General features: G+C 39.8%; 1 protein-coding gene across 1 annotated transcript; it reads right to left on the bottom strand.

Annotated features, from left to right (window-relative positions):
- Nucleotides 1–13,857: 13,857 nt before the first annotated feature.
- LOC127495630 (olfactory receptor 52K2-like) lies at nucleotides 13,858–15,374 on the bottom strand. Its single transcript, XM_051862575.1, has one exon. It carries the CDS (start codon nucleotides 15,000–15,002, stop codon nucleotides 14,031–14,033), a length of 972 nt encoding a protein of 323 aa, XP_051718535.1. The 5' UTR covers nucleotides 15,003–15,374; the 3' UTR covers nucleotides 13,858–14,030.
- Nucleotides 15,375–19,315: the final 3,941 nt, after the last annotated feature.

Here is a 19,315-nt window from a genome sequence, read left to right as displayed (position 1 = left end):
CCATGTCATGTGATTTTGAAAAGACTCTAAAATGCTAACTGATGTTTATTGCCGTCTTCTGAGCACCTATTTAATGTATTGTCTTTATTGTTATGTGGTGCTAACTGCCCCATTCGGTTTCAGTCTCCCCTGCACATATTCACACCTTTCTGGCCTGGTTATGGCTCTAATTATTCTTTTCTTTGTCTCTATTATAATTACTGATGATGTTCTATTCAAGTAGATTTAATCCCTCTTTTCTTTTTTCTTTCTTTCCTTGAAAAAAGAAAAAAAAAAATCAGTGAGCTTTACAATTCAAAATGATTTATTTGCATTACATTTGCTCATAACAGGTGCATCTCTATGAGCTCGCTAGCATGTTAGCTTAGCACCCCAACAAAACACGACAATTTATAAGATTAAAACCATGTTTTTGCTCCAAACTTACAAGTCGAGTGTTTTAAATAACTTTCTGTGATGTGACATGGCTTCGGATCAAAAATCAGACCGAAAATATATTCTTTTATGGTATTCTGCACATTGAGAAAAGCTATCTCGATTAGCATTGCATTATAAATATAATCTATTATTATTAAATACCCCACATGACATGAAGAACACAGATAAAACATATATCGTCACAATCGTGCATTTATTGTCTCAAAAAGTGTCTATATGCATGTTATATCCATGGTAATATCGATCTCTGGAAGCCCCTGTTAGTTCCTGGAATGTCACATGGTATGCCTGTCCTTCACTACATGTCATTTGTGGACAATATGTGCACAGAGCGCCCTCCGGCTGCAAGTATGAATTGAAAACACAGTACATCAGAGTATCCAGCACTCATAATGATGACAACAGCGTGTTTTGGGTTAAAAAACAAATAAATATTACTCCTCTGTATAGAAATTTGACAAAAATATGAGAATCCATCAATATTTATCCAAATGTGCATGCTTTTAAGCTAAAAGCCCTGTGGGATGTTATTTTGTCGAGTATTTTTCATGACGAACATACAAAAGTTTTTTCTCAATGGATGTGGCTGACGCTCATCTGTTTTATTATATTAATAACTCCTGAAGCATATTAACAAATTACAGTCACTATAAGATTTTAAGAGTAAAACAGAGGTCAAAAATTGAAGCTTGAGTCTTAGATCTTTTTAATGATGTATAGTTTGTCAAGGTTATTACATTACATCTAACAGTAAATTTGAGCTAATTTAAACAAAGAAGCTTCAGTGCGTCTGCGTCCTCACTAAGGTTAACAGGTTAACCCTCTGGAGTCTGAGACTGATTTGGGGCCCTGGAGAAGTTTTGACATGCCCTGACATTCGTGCTTTTTTCAGTTGTTCATAAACATATTAATGGAAAAGGCATCATTACACTGTATTCAGCACGAACTAGGCTACCATAATATGTGAGCAACATGTATGTACATGCTTATTGAAAAAACAAAAAACTTAAGTCACTGAAATAAGGCCAAAAAACAAATATTAAATATGTGTTCACAAGACTTCCGGGTATTGGAGGTTGTAGACTAGAATTTTTGCTTCAAAATGATGTAAAAATTATCCTGCCTACTCGTTCATATAAAACAATATAGAGATTTAAATTTTGTAAGACACTTTTTGTCAAGACACACAGTATACATGGAGGTGTGAATCTTCATGAATAATGCTGTGATTCACACCTAAGAAGACAAAGACCCACTTAATGAGCCGCATAATGACCCGCATAATGAGCCCTTTCAGTCAGGTAGGCTATGTGAAAAAACCCTCTGTGATCATGCTGATAACAGGATCATATCAGCTGTATTAACGTTAATATTATGTCCACTCTTGACAGAAAACATGATTTTTGTGATCTTATGCATGCACATATTATTGCACATCATGTGAAGAAAATTTTGTATAGGCCTATTATAATTACAGTACCAGTCAAAAGATTGGACGCATTACTATTATAATGTTTTTAAAAGAAGTCTCATGCTCATCATGCTGTATATCAAAAATACAGAAAAAAACAGCAATACTGTGAAATATTATTACAATTTAAAATAATGGTTTTCTATTTTAATATACTTTAAAATATAATGTATTTCTGTGATGCAAAGCGTCTGAACATTCATGTTACCTCTATGGCATTTCATATAGGCTTAAAAGCATGCACATTTGGAGAAATATTGATGGATTATCATATGTTTATGTCAATTTTCTATACAGAGGAGTAATAATTATTCAATATTTACTGTCATCACTATGAGCGCTGGATACTCTGATGTACTGTGTTTTCAATTCATACTTGCAGTACTTTCAATTCATACTTGGAGTGCACTAAATGTGCACTCCGTGCACATTTAGTCCACAAATGACTCGTTATGAAGAACAGGCATACCATGTGACATTCCAGGAACTAACAGAGGCTTCCAGAGATCGCTATAACCATGGCTATAACATGCAGATAGACACTTTTGAAGATAATAAATACACGATTGCGATGATGTATACAAGTATTGCCTCAGAATTTGCGTCTGAATAGCGCTCACTTCGTGGGTATGGCTGAATTAGTGGATAATGAGCTGACTCACGGATGTCTGACATGTCTCATTTTCATACAGATTACATAAACACAGAATTCTTGTTTTCGATTTGACTTACATGATTTAAAACCTGACATTTCAACGTTTCTTTCGACATTAGCCTCATTTTTGTGTCATTAGTATTCATTAAGTTACACTTCATTTTCTGAGAACTATCAGATTGGACTTCGTTCAGAGGGAGACGACAGATCACGCATCATGTTAGTTTTTATTTTGCAAAAAGCACAACATTTTGTTTTTACTCTGAGTGTACACAAATAAAAGAAGACATTCTATAGTTTCAATTGATATATTACTTCTGTCTCTATGACAAAAAAATGACAGAGTATTTTAAGTCTGTTTTGCTGCAATGTGAAAAAAATCCTGCAAAACGCGCCGACGCATTTCCCGACTCCAGAGGATTAATCATATGAAGTGTTTACTTTTAGGAAGAGCGCCTTGTTTCTTGGCTGGCCAATCAATGTTCAACTTAGACACAGTGTGAGTAATGACCTCCACCAGCTCCTTTTACGCAGGGGACAGAAGTGGATAGAGTGGCGAATCTGAGCTAGACAGCGGAAGAACCTGGCTCTCCCCGGGATGGAAGAAGCCACATCGCGGCTTCTGATCCCAGCGAGAGAGTACTGGATCCCTCGGGTGAGGGCAGAGAGAAGGCAGCGCCCATCTCTAACTCCTCCATGAGATCTATTTGCGAACCCCACGATCTCAGCTTCTGTGCTGCCTCAGCAGCAGCCGGCCCGGAACCGCAGGGAATGCCAACCTGAACACTCTCCTTAAAGAGTGACAGGCGGGAGAGCTGACTGAGTGTCCTCAAGAGCTGGCTGAATGTGCTCCGCTCCCAAATAAATAACACATAATCATGTGAATCCCCACTCATGATGAAACAGGGTCAGGGAGAAGCACACAATCTAAATGTCTGTTTGCTTGCCATGATTGTGCGGTACTATTATATCGGGTAAGACAACAATAAATAGGACAAACGGTATCACCATTGGACAGATTTTACACACGTGATTCAGATGCAATCACGCAGAAGAGTTCCCAAAGCATCCTTGACGCAGTGCGAGTTCCCTTGAAAAGGAACCACAAGTCTAAGAGTCTTTGGTTTCTCTAAATGTGAATACAGCAGCTGCAATACAGTTAAAATGGCATCCTCTATCCCCCTAGAGGCTTGATATGCAAATTGCAGTGGATCTTTGAGATGCATCTGTTTCAGATACAATGTACTTTTTCACTAAGCCCTCAAAACACTTCATCACTAGTGATGTAAATGCTATTGGTCAAAAATCATTTAATCCTAAAGGTCTAGAAACTTTTGCCACTGGAATTATTGTAGATGTTTGCCATATAGCAAGAACAATACCAGAATTATAAGATGCTCTGAAAAACTGAACAGCACAATGTTTTAAAACATTACCACATAACTTATCTGGACCTGGGCTTTTACGTGGGCCTAACCTCTATTTCATTAGTGATGACACCTGATGTTAACAAGCAGAATCAGTGAAGGAAAGAGGAACAACAATAACAAAAAAAACAAAAACAAAGAGATGAACAGAAAAACAACTTCAACTGACTCACAGCAACACAACCTTAGATGAAATCGACTGCAAATAAAATAACACAGTAAGTGTCAGTTTACACAACACCATTTTCAACTAAAAACAGAAAACTTTTTATGTGTTTTGGCTATTCATTTACACAACAACGGCATTTGGGGGGCCTGTATATGCAAACTTTTGAAAACAGGCTTCGAAGTGCAAGTTTTTGAAAATTATACCATTATTACCTCCAAAAATGCAAATTTGTGAAAAAATTTACTTATTGCGCATGTCTATTACATGTTGAGTCTATAGGCATATTTTACAAAGTAACATCTGGCCTGGCATGCATAATACAGCATTTTTAGTCATTTTTTGCAGATTTGTGTGTGCGGGATAGTTTTAACAATATTGTCATCTGTAGGCTATGCGAAAAACGCAAAGGAAAACACCTTTGTTATTGTTTTAAAAATGCAACCTCTGGCGGCAAAAACTTACAGATTGTGCTTTTAATAAGTATTGTCTCTCAAAGATGAGGCACGCACTTCAACACTAATCATACAAAACTCAACAATGGTGACAAAGAAGAAAATATTCATATAAACAGATCAAATCTGAACATCACAAACCAAGCTACTAAGGTCACACAAAAACCGCAAAAATAAAAGAAAATAGGAAGACAATTCAGCTGCATAATTTATTCATGCCGCAATTCATGTTGGGAGCCATGGATGAGTTTTGCACTATGGTGGCATCCAGCATGCATTGCAACAAAGCTTTTTGTCACTATTGTTGAGTTTCATATGTAGATTCTTGATGTCTGTGTGTCTAAATAATACAGTACTAATGTATATACAGTAATGTTTTATGCAGAGGTTATCAACAATCATAAAAAACTGATTGCTGCAACTCATGCTGTAATGTTATAGGGGTGATGGTACAAAATTAAATGTTTTCCTGTCACCATTTAAACTGCCCTGTCAATCGTCTTGTCACAGTTAAAATCCTCCACATTCAATTTAATTTAATTTCCTACCATTTTGGAGAGAAATGTAGTTGCATGTTGATCTCCCAGTCATGGGTCTTTAATGCAGTGAACTCTCCTTGTGTTATGCATTTAAAAGTTAATGACCAAACACATCTTAATAAAAGTTCACAATGCTGTTGCAGATTAAATATAATATGGATAACATTGAATAAATATCTTTTCGTCAAGTTAGATATTGATTATTAATCACTGAAATCCCTTTATCTAAACTACTCTGCTTAACCGTCGCTCTTGCACATCCGTCATGTTTGTAGTTTTTAACACTTTTTAAAGTGTTTGTAGTTCTAATCGAATTCTCGTCCAATGCGCAATGGGTTGTAGGCAATATTAGCTGTTAGAGTGTGCATGGATCTGCACTTCAGATTCTAACCAGAAAAAGTAGACCATCCAGGTGTATTTGGAATACTCATTTGACAGACTTCTGTCGTCATGTGATTAATGTAATTTTCCAGGAAGTAATGAAAGAACTGGTTAACATATCAGCGGTCATGAGTAGGACCAATAGCACAATTTTCAGAATTTCTGCTGATTTTGTGAGAAAATATGTTGAATATATTAAAAATGTTAAATATGTTAGAACTGAACAGACCTGAAAGTATACACTTCAATGTAATAAACAAAACTGAAAGGGGTGGAGAATATGTTGAACATTGTGAATGGTAGACACTTGATTTTTATGAAAATATAAAATAAAATAAAATAAAATAAAATAAAATAAATAAATAAATAAATAAATAAATAAATAAATAAAAATTCCCATGGGCACACAGTCTTACAAGGCCTATAGTCAGGCCTGTAAGACTGTACATTTTGTTGAACACACAATTGCACCTAAAAGGAAATATGTAACTCACAAAAGCTTTAAGTCATCTCAAAGGTCCTAGGGTTTTTGTTGCTATAACAAGAGTCAGACTTACAATCTTGCCAATAAACATGCTACTCAAAGGGTGCAGGCGAAAGATCAGAGTGGTCTGAGATACAGAGTTGGCATCACCTAGGGCCCAATTATGTCTATGTTATTTAGACTTTGTTTATCAACGACTTATCACAAATTATATCATACCTATATATAACAAATCACATCATCCATTTACTGTACACTGTGCCATGGACAGTTTGTTATATCCAATGTTTTGGCTTTGTGTACTGTGTTAATTGTACATGACTGAAATTATTAGGAGCAACACAAGTGCTTTACATATGACAAAACAGTAAAAAGAAAATTGCTTATAACGTTGTTACTAACATTGAAATTTAACAAAGATGTTTGCTTTCCTGTTGCAACCCCCTCTTCCTTACCAAAAGGACCATTTGGAATTCCTAAAGGCAGGTCTTGAAAGTGATCAAGGCCTATAGGCCAAGATGTGTGTACATCAGGAGTCTGCTAATTGTTACACCTGTAGTACAGTGGAAAAGTTCTACTGATTAGTTAGTTTGAATGTCAGATTTGGTTTTCAAGGCCGTGAAACACCAAACTGATAAAAACAGACAACAGCTACCAGCCAAAAAAGACTCAGTAACTAGGAAGACTGACAGAGAACAAGACAGGACATGAGCAACAACGATCTGACAACACTCGACAGAAACGCCAGCCAGATAAAGGCAGTACACATGAGCTACACCTGTGACCGCTTGATTGACTCGTCAGGTGCGCTGTAACTGGGCAATGCTGACAATACAAAGAGCGGATACACACACACACACACACACACACACAGATCCATGAACCGTGACGGTGTCCTTTTTTTTCACCTGGGTCGAAGCGGCCCTGATATGGATGACCCAGGGAAGGAGGAGAGGCTGCTGACCTGCCCGCCCCAGGACTGGGGAAAAGCCTCACTCCTGGTGGAGGGACAGGAGTAGACTTTTCTTTTTAGTTTTCCTTTTCTTTTAAAGTCGGACGTTGCGAGGCAGGTGGCTCTTTCATGGCAAAAGAGCAGTTTCCTCTTGCCCTGGGACATTCTCAAACACACAATGCTTATGGCCCTCGTCAACACAATAGCCATGCAACAAACATTTGCACCAGAACCTCGGTGAACGTGAATGCTTTGTCTTCTTGCATTATGTTGTATTGTTAGACATGGAAAAGCCCATATTCAGGGCGAATCCATCGAAATCAGCGTGCTAATTTCGCTGATGTCGAGGGATTGGCAGAACACGGTGAACACGGATGCCTCCGATTGACGAGACATTTCGAATGATCTCGTATCTGGTAGGACATCGACACTGAAGGCTCCAACCCTGCCATCTAGACCTTAAAAGGTTACATCACGTCTGAACGGCAGGTCATACGCGGCGGCGGGTCAGGCTGGTGTGGCTCTGTACACGATGACAGTGTTGCAAGCGTACCAGGCTGACCTGCTGAGGGACCTGGACCAGGGGGCAGGTCTTCCCCCTGATGCGGTTGTAGAGCTGCGCCGCACTACTGATCTCGCACTCCGGGCCAACAAACAGACTGCTGCCGCGATCGGCCAATTGATGGCGGCAATGTTGGCCAAGGAGTGCCATCTGTGGGTGAACTTGGCTGACATCGGGGAGAAAGAAAAGACCTTTCTCTTCGATGCACCAGTCTCGCCATCTGAACTTTTCGGGACCTCCGTCGAGGCGGTGGTCGGAAAGTTCAGAGAGGTGAGGGCACGCTCCGCTGCTTTCATAACATGTATATCACGCAGGTCCGAGCCCTCACCCAGACAGTTCGCTGGCCCGTCCTAGCCCGAGGGTCGTAGACAGGACCAGAAGGCGAGTGTTGCCTCTCGTGCACCTCCTCCATGGAGGAGTAGGACACAGAGGAGGTGGGACTCAAGAAAAAAAATAAGTATTTGAGGGAGGTGATTCATCAGAAGTGCTGTCAGCGTCGCTGATGGATCTCCTCTCTCTGCGGGTCATAAAATCTACCCTCTCCTTCTTCTTCAGCCTAGGAGCTTCTTACATCAGGCCTATGGCTGGACCTGTGATGAGTATTATGATTCTGAAGGTCTGCCAGGGGCTTTGATAGTGAAAAGAGCTTTTCAGGCTTGTAGGATGGTAGCCTCACGTCTCATGGTGTTAGGTCGCCACCCTGTGGCCACAGGTTGAACTGTCATTATAATAAATGTATTTCTTTAGACCTCTGTTCCCTGTGTAGGATGTGTTTGGGCTTTGCTATCTATCTATTTAATAAGAAATATTGTCAATTTCTAAAAAAAAAAAAGAAGAAGAATAAAAAGAATATTCATATAGTTTAGGGCCCTGAAGTCCCTGCAGGTTGGCTAGAATGATATTCTAGTGAGAAACAGTAGGACTATTGTATCTTATGAAAAGAGAAAAGATGAGCGAAACCGCTACTCTTTATTTTCTCTTTTAGTGAGTAAGTTGGCTTCCTCCAAAATAAATAATTTATGGGGTAGATTTGAGGCCGCTGCTCTGTTGCAGGCTGCCCTCTGCTGGCAGCCTTGGTAGCCACCTCAGAGTAGAGTAGCTTGTCTCCTCTCCTACTAAGTTGGAGGGTGGTTTTGTATACAGAGATGAGCACTTTGACTTCAGATAGATTAAATGTCTAGCATCGGCCCTCATGGCCGCCTGACATTGTTACCTGTTTAGCGTCACTTCCTATATTATTTAGGATAGTTAAGGCTTTAATGGAGATTTAGAACTAGCACTGGCCTAGGCCCGCCCCCTCCTGCACTGGGGTTTTTTAATGCAGGCTGGTGTAGAGGCAGAATAGGCATTTTAAGCCTTTTTCTTTGCGAATAGAACAAATGCTCTGTGCTGTGGCCCCGCTTTTCAGAAGCTAGTTACTGTTAGTTCAGCAGGCTTAGGGGAGTCAAGCTAGGGCCTAACATTCAAGCGTTGGGTTGATGATGGGTGGCCGTTTCTAGGAAACAGGACCCCATTCCCTGAGGGCTGAGCGTAGATACTGTTTCTGTCGTGTTTGGAGTCGCTATGGTATGCCTTTACCCTGTAGCATTTTTAGGGTCATGCGAACAGTACTCCCTTGTTAATCACAAGGTTTTATATGAGTCCTTCGCTTATAGCTCTAGTTTTTTGTCTGCCCTTCACCATTGGGACTCAGGTTGAGCAGAAATTTAACCTTCACTTCGGGCTGGTCATTTAGTGTGCTCCCATGTAGCCTGAGCATTGCCACGAGCTGACGCCTGTGTTCGTCTGGAGTAGTTGGTCCAAAGGGGCCTCCTTCAGGGCATCTGGCGTATGTTGTACTCCCCTCGCTTAGAGGGTGAAAGGTGCTTTTACTGAGTACACTGCTTGTGAGCAATGTGATAGGTCCCAGGCTTAGGCACTGTTTATATAGTCTATTTTTGCTACTAGACTTGCTATAGGGCAGTAGGCTTAACAGACCTCCCTTCAGTTTGAGTCGCCACCGTGTTGGGCTCCTAGCAGCCAGCATATGTGCTGTCAGGTAGCAAGCCTCTCTGTGTACAGCCCCCATTAAATGGGTTTCTGGTAGCTTTGAGGTATTTATCAGATACTAGGCCTTAGCAAGCCTCTCTGTGGTGAGCCCTCATCGGTGTGGATGTGGTAGCAATGGACATGCTCCAAATAGTTGGCCCTAGTAGGCCTTATTGTGAGTAGTCACCAGCACTTTGGGTCTTAACTTAGAGCAACGTCTTGCTATCAGGTCTTTGGTCTTAGATGGAGACGTGCTCCATCAGTGTGGTTGCTGCATTTAGCTGTGTTGAACTGGCTGCCAGGTAGCTGGCCTTAGCGGGACACCTTGGAGGCTAGTCCCCAGCAGCATGGGTTCTCTGGTAGAAGTGCATAGGTTTGCTTTCAGATAGCAGACCTTAGCAGGCCTCTCTGAGGGCGAGTCCCCAGCAATGTGGCTAACTGGCAGCTAATAAAATAAACTTTGGTCAGCTAGCGAGTTTGCTAGCGAGTCCTCCCTGTGGATGAACCCCAGGGTTGCAGGCCTTTGGGCAGCTAGCTAGTCTTGCTATCAGGTAGTTGGCCTTAACATGCCTTCCTGTGTATTAGCAGGCCTCCCTGTGGGCGAAACCCAGTGTCGCAGGCTTTAGGTTTTTAGGTTGCAGGTCGCAGGTTGTTGGCCTTTACAGACCATTACTGATGGCCAGCCCCATTAAGCGGGTGCATGGCAGCTAGCATCGACCTTTTTCAGCCAGTGTGTTTGAGGAGGTTGACCTTAGGGGCCCCCTGGAACCGAATTTCCCACAATGCGGGTATTCTTTCTGCCAGTTAAGACTTGATACCAGGTAGCTGGCCGCTGTAGTCCACCCTGATGCAAGTCCCCTGCGGATGGGTATCGGTCAGCAAGGTCTTACAGTTAGTGGGTGTCACAAGCTGACGGCCGTGTTCATCTGGAGTAGTAGGCCCAAGTGGGCCTCCTCAGGGTATGTTGCCGCATGTTTGTAAAAATAATGCTTTTACTGAGGTACTCCGCTTGCTGGCGATGTGACTGTTAGCCTTTTAATCTGGCCTTCCTGACATTGCACGTTACTACGTGTCACTGACTTGGCTAATCCTGCTCACCTTCGTTTCCTAGCCTATAGCCTGGTTGACCTCACAGGTTGAGCTTGGGACTCCTCCCATTCTGAGAGTAGATTTGAGTACTTTTGAGCTCCCCAAGCTGGTCCTAGGTTGAAGGCTTCTCTTGAGGCCTCCCGGTTAGATCAGCCCCTAGGCTGTGAGCATTCCCCTCACGAGGGTCCCCATTTGTTAGAGTGCACAGCCTCCTTAGTGCCTTGAAACATAGGTGCTTTGTAGATCCTAGGATCGAGCAGATATTCTCCCCTCGATTGGAAGGGTCGATAGCACTTTGCTGAGTCCTGCTCTCCAGGATGCCTGTCTCTAAGATCCAGTCTGAGTTGGTTATGGCCCTTTTGCAGTTCCTCTTTCTGGATGTCTCTTCGTGAGACTTTCTTTATCGGAGACTCTGTTTTTGTAGAAACAGACAGGTAGTAGGCAGGCTAGGTTACTAGTACAGTTAGAATCTGGTCAGCCTCCCTGGTGGCATTCAGGATCCCCTGAGAAGTGACTGGCTGAGGGTCTGTCGGGCCCCTAGCCACGCTCCCTTAACCCTCTGGGGTCTGAGGATTTTCGGGGCCCTGGAGAAGTTTTGACATGCCCTGACATTTGTGCTTTTTTCAGTTGTTCATAAACATATTAATGGAAAAAGTGTCATTACACTGTATTCAGCACAAACTAGGCTACAATAATATGTGAGGAACATGTATGTACATGTTTGTGTTTTCGAAGGAATAACATTTATGCGTGGTTATTGAAAAAAACAAAAAACGTACGTCACTGAAATAAAGCCAAAAAAAAAAAAATATAGTAAATCTGTGTTCACAAGACTTCTGGGTATTGGAGGTTGTAGACTAGAGTCTTTGCTTCAAAATGATGTAAAAATTATCCTGCCTACTCGTTCATATAAAACAATATATTGATTTAGTTTTTGTAAGACACTTTTTGTCAAGAAACACAGTATGGCATGAATCATCATGAATAATGAGGTAATTCACACCTGAGAAGACAAAAGAATTGCATAAAGACCTCTAATGACCTGCATAATAATGAGGCCTTTCAGTCAGGTAGGCTGTGAAAAAACCCTCTGTGATCATGTCTCAAGCTCATCATGGTGTATATCAAACACACAGAAAAAACAGCAATACTGTGAAATATTATTACAATTTAAAATAATGGTATTCTATTATATACATTAAAATATAATGTATTTCTGTGATGCAAAGTGTCTGAACATTCATGTTAACTCTATGGCATTTCATATAGCCTTTTAGCTTAAAAGCATGCACATTTGGAGAAATATTGATGGATTCTCATATGTTTATGTCAATTTTCTATACAGAGGAGTAATATTTATTCAATATTTATTGTCATCACTATGAACGCTGGATACTGTGTTTTCAATTCATACTTGCAGCCGGAGGGCGCTCTGTGCACATTTAGTCCACAAATTAATCTAAAGAAGAACAGGACATTCCAGGAACTAACGGCATGTCTTCCAGAGGTCTCTAACCATGGCTTTAACATACAGATAAACACTTTTCAAGACAATAAATACACGATTGAGACGATGTATACATGTATTGGCTCAGAATTTGCATCTGAATAGCGCTTGCTCTGTGGGCGTGGCCGCATTAGTGGATAATGAGCTGAATCATGGACTTCTGACATGTGTCTCTTTTCATACAGATTACATAAACACAGAATTTTTGTTTTCGATTTGACTTACACGATTTAAAACCTGACATTTCAACGTTTCTTTAGACATAAGTCTAATTTTTTTGTGATTAGTATTCACTAAGTTACAGTTCATTTTCTGAGAACTATCAGATTGGACTTCGTTCAGAGGGAGACGACAGATCACGCATCATGTTAGTTTTCTTTATTTTGCAAAAAGCACAACATTTTGTTTTTACTCTGAGTGTACACAAATAAAAGAAGACATTCCACAGATTAAAATGGTGTATAACTCTTAATTGTATGTGCAACATTGACGGAGTATTTTGAGTCTCTTTCACACTGGTAAGAAAAAAAAACGAGGTGGTATCATCGGCGTGACCGCCGACCCGAGGGAGTTAAAGAAACCTCTTTGGTATGAAGTAAAATGTTTATAGAGAAGAGGGCACGAGCAGAGTACTTTGTGCCCTTTCTAAAATCTGTGTGCATGGTAAAAGGAGTGCATTGCCCTTTCTAATTCCATGTGTATGGTAAGAGCATGCGCTTTGTGCTCTTTCTAAAATCCATGTGTGTAGTAAGAGCACGCGCTGAATGCTTCGTGCCCTTTCTATTCTGTTGGTTCCAAACCTTTGTGCGGCCTTGGCAGGCCTTCATATGTAAATATGAAGGCCGCTTTTAGGCCTATAGCTGCGGCTTTAATGGCTGGGAGCGCTGTCACTGACAGCCCAGATGTGACCTGTAGGGTGAGTGGGTCTGGCGTTTGAATTCGCCGGATTCTGACAGTTGTCACTGCCATACGTTGGCATGCACTCCCTTCAGCATGGTGGCGTGGGTATATTGTTCCCCTAGCGCTGGACGCAGTGCGAGTTCCTTTTCAAAAGGGAACGTCTCAGGTTACGCATGTAACCATGGTTCTCTGAGAACAGGAAACGAGATGCCGCGTCTCTTTGCCATGCCTCGGGGCCTGACTGCATACAGTCCCTTCAGACGATAAGCGGATGACATGTTATTCAGGCGTCCCTTATATACTTATGGGTCGCATTGTTATGATGTCATGGGCTGTCGCCGGTCAATGTGATATTGCTGAGATTGGATATGTGTTTCAGACACCGGTTCCTGCGGAGGACGCTTGACGCAGCGTCTCGTTCCCTGTTCTCAGGGAACCATGGTTACATGCGTAACCTGAGATGATTTTCGTTACCTATACCTGAATAGTGAATAACATAAGATGATACAAAAACTAATGTAACACAGATTTACTAAAAATATTGAAAATATTTATTAACAGTCAGAAAGTTTCCACAGTTTCCACAGTCAGAAAGTATTGTATTAAATATTCTAGCCACTTTCGTTTTGCAATGTTTACAGATCCTATAGGGCAGTTGTGATATTTCAGAACATTTTATTGTCAATGGGGCAATTCTCTGTGCTATTCCATTAAATGTAAATCAAAATGCTGACTGTGCCACAAAATGTGACCATACAATTATATGCATCACAAATACAATGAATGCTTAGCTACTAGTTTGATTTTTTTTTTTTTTTTTTTTTTTTTAATGGAATGTTAATTATACCCAGCTCTTGTTATCTATATATTTAATATGCATTTTCCTACAAGATATCATACAGCTTTCTACCATCAGAACAATAGCTCCTTGTATTAAGATTGTGTGTTTAATGTATTATCATGTTGTAGTATCCATTCATTTGTTAAAGCCATTATTATTTTTTAAAGGAAATACCTGTGCATTGTTTATAAATTTAAGAAATGTTTGTCTTATTTCTTTTGTTCTCCATCCATAGATTAGTGGGTGTAGGCAACTTGGAAAAAATAAGTATAGGATACTTGTAAATATACGGTTGTCGGAAGAAATGTTATTCCTTATTCTGTATGACAAAAATGCAGTCAAGGCAGATATCAAACTAACTGATAAGACAATTAGGTGAGTAATGCAGGTGTTCAAGGCCTTCATGTGAGCTTTTCCAGATTTCAACACAGAGATAAACATTACAACATAAGAGATAGTAATTAGAATACAATCTGTAGTTGCTATAAGGAAAGCAGACATAAGTCCTACAATATTATTAACAGATATATCTCCACATGCTAACTGAACCAATGCCATGTGCTCACAAAAACAGTGATCGATAACATTTGTTACACAAAATGACAGTTTTCCAGCCAGAGAGACCATAGTGACTATCAGGAATCCATTTCTGATTACAGGTGCAAAAACAAACTTTAGAAAGTTAGGGATTTCCATGTATTTGTGATAATGAAGAGGTTTACATATTGCAAAGTAACGATCCAGTGCCATCCAAAAAAGCAAAGTAATTTGAAATGCTCCAACAAAATGAATACCAAACATTTGTATCAAACAACCTGTCAAAGAAATCTCACTCCAGTTGAATAAAAAGCTAAGAAGCATGTTAGGTACAAAAAATACAGGCATGATCAAGTCTAACACTGCCATAACACCTATTAGTACATACATAGGAGAGTGCAGAGACTTTTGAGTTTTGATTAAATATATTAGAATAGAATTTGCTGTGATTGCCAATAAAAACATCAGAAAGAAGGGGATAAATAAAAAAGGCCTCCATTCTCCTAGGCTGTAGAAACCGATTAATCTGAACTCAGTGAATGAGATATTTTGTGCAGGAAGGTGGTTCATGCTGTAAAACTCTTCTGCACACAGTGTTCTGTTAAAAAAAATGAAGCTGATGAAACTAAGAAGAGAAATTATACAGTAATTGATCAAGTTTCACTTCTTACAATATCAATATACAGCATTGTCATGTAAGTTCTACTGTGCCAACAAATATCTCTGTAGTGGGAAGCAAAATCATTGTTTCTGATAAAAAAAATAAAATAAAATAAAAAAAACTTTTACCTTAATTGTGATGGTTTTTAGATTGTTATACTGCGATGAAGTACAATGAATGGCGCATCATATGGCAAGCATAAAATTCATATATAGCTGAGTAAACATGATATATTAACTCTGCCTATACTCATCAATCTGTGCTCCCCTCATTACATTGCTGAATATAAACCTTTTATATATTTTCAGATTAGTTGTCTTTTCTTACTTTTAGAGTAAACTGAAAGCTTGAGACATATCATGGCCTCTAAATACATTGTTGCATTCCCAGGAGTTCGTGTGCTACTCCCACAGAGCTAATCTCATTTTGCATTATCATAGTACTACAGTTGTTGTCAAATTATTTTCCAAGTTCTAGAATTTTTGTGACCAACAGTCAAAATAATCACAAATGCAATGTACACATCTTAAAAGATATTTAAGGAGAAAAAAAGTGAAAAAAGTCTAATGTGGATAGTAGCCTGACAAACTTGTAACCTATAAGATATTAACTGAATTAGACAAACTTCTGTCAACTTCTGATGTAGGATTGTCATTTTCCAGGAAGTACTGACAGGACTGGTTAACTTATCAATGTTCATATGGAACAGCACACTGTTTTCAGAATGAGTTAAACAGTTTTGAATGCATATATGCTATTTCATGCATTCTGACTAATTTACACTGTTAAAGAGTTGGATTCTCTTGCTAAACATGGCCAAAGTTTTAAAAAGTGAGCTGGATGTATAACAGAGTATTTCTGTGCCAAATACACTCCCTGAGATTTCCTACATGTTTCGGAAAGTTTTTTTTCTTGTATGGCCCTGTATTACATAATAAAGGGTGGAATTCCTTGCATAGGCACTTCTCCTGGAAGAGCAAGAGCAAGAGCTGCCCATCAACGTGCTTCCTTTGGGAAAGTTGTCGGCAGTGCTGCACAGAACTTGCTCGAGAAAGATTTATCACTTTGTTTTTAGACCATGAAATCAACAATGTCACCAAAGAAGTGTGTTTTTGGTTGTGAGGGAAAGATAAAATTGCTTCCCAAAGAAGCCAGCATTAAGTGGAGCTGAGAGATTTGTGCTCACGAAATTACATTGATGCGCTCTCGACATTTGTCATTAAAATAACCATAGAAACCACCTTAAATTATCAAAATAAGGATAAAGTCGTGTCTGAAAGTTGCAATCACTTTTTTATTGGTTAAAATGAATGGAGAATATCTCATGTTTTTCCATGGCTGCTCGAGCCCTCAGGATCGCCGCTTATGATTTTATAAACAAGGCCCAGTTTGATACTGGATTTACAGATCATTTGAAACTGAAAGATGGAGCGGTCACAGCAATAATGATCCCGGTCATGAGCCGGAACCATAGGTGGTAAGTAACACTGCATCAAATGTCTGTTTTGTTGGTAGTCGGCAGGTAAGTGCATATAATGTAAACAACACAACCGTATAATGAATCAAAAGTTATCCAGGGATAATGCGATGGTGTATTGTGTGTGTTTGATAGTGATAGCTTCATAGTTTGACATTGATAGCTTCGCTACGCAAAAGCTGCGCATGCTCGTCACTCTTTAGCTTTGCCCACAGCATGTCTCCGGGAGCTCGGCTGAAGAAGAAGAAAAAGAAGAAGTTTTATTTCATATAGCGCCTTTCCATAGCTCAAGGTCACTTCACATAGTGCTATACAATACATTTGCACATCCACATACACAATACAAACACATAAGGCCACATATAGCCACATCATCCAAAATACATATTGAAAAGATACGTTTTTAGTTGAGTCTTGAAGGTAGGCAAAGATGATATATTACGAAGTGTAAGGGGTAGCGAATTCCATAATTTAGGAGCATTAACACTAAATGACCTACTACCTACAGTGGACTACACTTGACACTTGACATTTGACATTCAACAGTGCTTTGCATCTGCATACATTGACAGCATTTTGTTTAAGAGCTGCTGTGCAGCCAAAATTATATACCATTTATCACTGTAAAGCTGCTTTGACACAATCTGCATTGTAAAAAGCTCTATATAAATAAAGGTGACTTGACTTGACAGCCGAAAACGAGGAATGGACAAAAAACCAAGCTCAGATGATCTGAGGGACCGGGCAGGAGAGTAGGAGTGGAGTACGTCAGACAGATATGAAGGCGCAAGACCATTTAATGCCTTAAATGTTAGAAGTAATATCTTAAAGTGAATATGTGATGCCACAGGTAGCCAGTGAAGATCATGCAGTAGAGGAGTAATGTGAGCAGAACGCCTGGTAGAGGTGAGAACTCTTGCTGCTGAGTTTTGGACATACTGTAACCTTGCTATGAGTTTTTTTTAGGCAGACCAAGAAATAGAGCAATAATCCAGACATGATGTGATTTAATGCATGAATTAAGATTTCAGCATCAGCTAGAGCGAGAGAAGATCAAAGACGTGCAATATTACGAAGATGGAAAAAAGAGTTTTTAACGACAGAAGAAATATGAGAGGCAAAAGATAGAGATGAGTCAAATAAGACACCAAGATTACGGACAGATGAAGAAGCCTTAACATGAACCCCATCAATTTCAAAGGACAGGTCCATCCTTTTGACTGAGGTAGCAGAGCCAATCATCAATATTTCAGTTTTGTTATTATTTAGTTTAAGAAAATTCAAGGACATCCGATGCTTGATATCCCTGATACATGCAGTAAGTGAGTCAGGCAGGGATAGCCTATCAGAGCTGGTGGTAAGGTAGATTTGAATGTCATCAGCATAGCAATGAAACTGAAGTCCATGCATGCATATGATGTCACCAAGTGGAGAAATATAAATGATAAACAGAAGTGGACCCAGAACTGAACCTTGAGGAACACCCTGTGAGACCGGAGCAGTGGCAGATTTATACCCTTGTATGGTGATATAATATTTTCTGTCGCTGATGTAGGAAATGAGCCAAGAAAGAGCTGAACCAGTGATACCGATATCAGAAAGGCGAGAGATGAGTATATCATGGCAGACTGTGTCAAATGCAGTGCTTAGATCGAGAAGAATCAGGATGTTTATTAACCCAGAATCCATGGACAGAAGAATGTCATTAACCATACGAAGAAGTGCAGTTTCAGTGCTATGTGATGAGCGAAATCCTGACTGAAAAGGTTCAAAAAGGTCATTAGCATTTAAGTAAGATCTCAATTGTGAAGCCACAACTTTTTGAAGAATTTTACTTAAGAATGGTAAATTTGAGATTGGCCTGTAATTGTTCGTCTAGATGGTCAAGGCCCATTTTTTTTTTAAGAATGGGGCTCACTGCAGCCATTTTTAATTCTGCTGGAACAATGGCAGATGCTAAACTACAGTTTATCATATGTGTTATGAAAGTTTCAACCTCATGAACACACATCTTAAGCAAAACAGTATGTGTAGGATCAAGCTGGCAGGATGTGGAATTAGACTTAATTAGATCACTTATGGCAGCAGAAGTAGTGAGAGTAAAAGCAGAGAAAGAGTTTGTTGAGTGAGCCGAGTCAGCTGACTTCAAGTGAACATTTGAGTCAGTTGTATAAGGGGTGTCTTTGGAAATGGATTCAGTGATTAACTTCAATTCGTCTGAAAAGTAATGAGAAAAATTATTCACAAGCACCTCAGAGCCAGAAATAACATGTTGTGGAGGCTTAGTGAGTTTGCTGACCATAGCTAACTCACTTAGTTAGCCTGCACATAGAATTCTTAATAGTAGAAGAGAAATATGAGGATCTTGCAGCATCAAGGGCTGTGCGGTAGTTGAGCAAACGTTCTTTCAAAGCCAAAGAGTGCACAATGAGTCCAGTTTTCCTGTGCAGTCTTTCCAAGTGACGTCCCATAGCTTTCATTGCTCGAAGTTCCGGATTGAACCAGGGTGAAACATGTGCAGATGGAACCAGTCTAGTTTTAACAGGAGCATGTTTCTCAAATATTTGGGAAATGGAATTATTATAGATGCTGCATATTTCTGATGGACAGTTGGATAGTAAACAATCTGACAAGGTAGAAGCCCTTATTGAATCAGAGAAAGCAGATGGATCCACAGAACAGATTTTACGATAAGTGAGGATTTTTTTTTTTTTTTTTTCCACAGGCGATATAGATGTAGGAAAA

The sequence above is a fragment of the Ctenopharyngodon idella genome, chromosome 15 (assembly GCF_019924925.1).
Source record: "Ctenopharyngodon idella isolate HZGC_01 chromosome 15, HZGC01, whole genome shotgun sequence".
NCBI classification, from domain to species: domain Eukaryota; kingdom Metazoa; phylum Chordata; class Actinopteri; order Cypriniformes; family Xenocyprididae; genus Ctenopharyngodon; species Ctenopharyngodon idella.
The sequence above is the reverse complement of the archived record's forward strand: the minus strand, read 5'-3'. Positions and strand labels throughout refer to the sequence as shown.

Bases quoted from the DNA above. Each gene is read 5' to 3' on its own strand.
- LOC127495630 (XM_051862575.1), bottom strand. From the start codon at position 15,002: ATGAACCACCTTCCTGCACAAAATATCTCATTCACTGAGTTCAGATTA.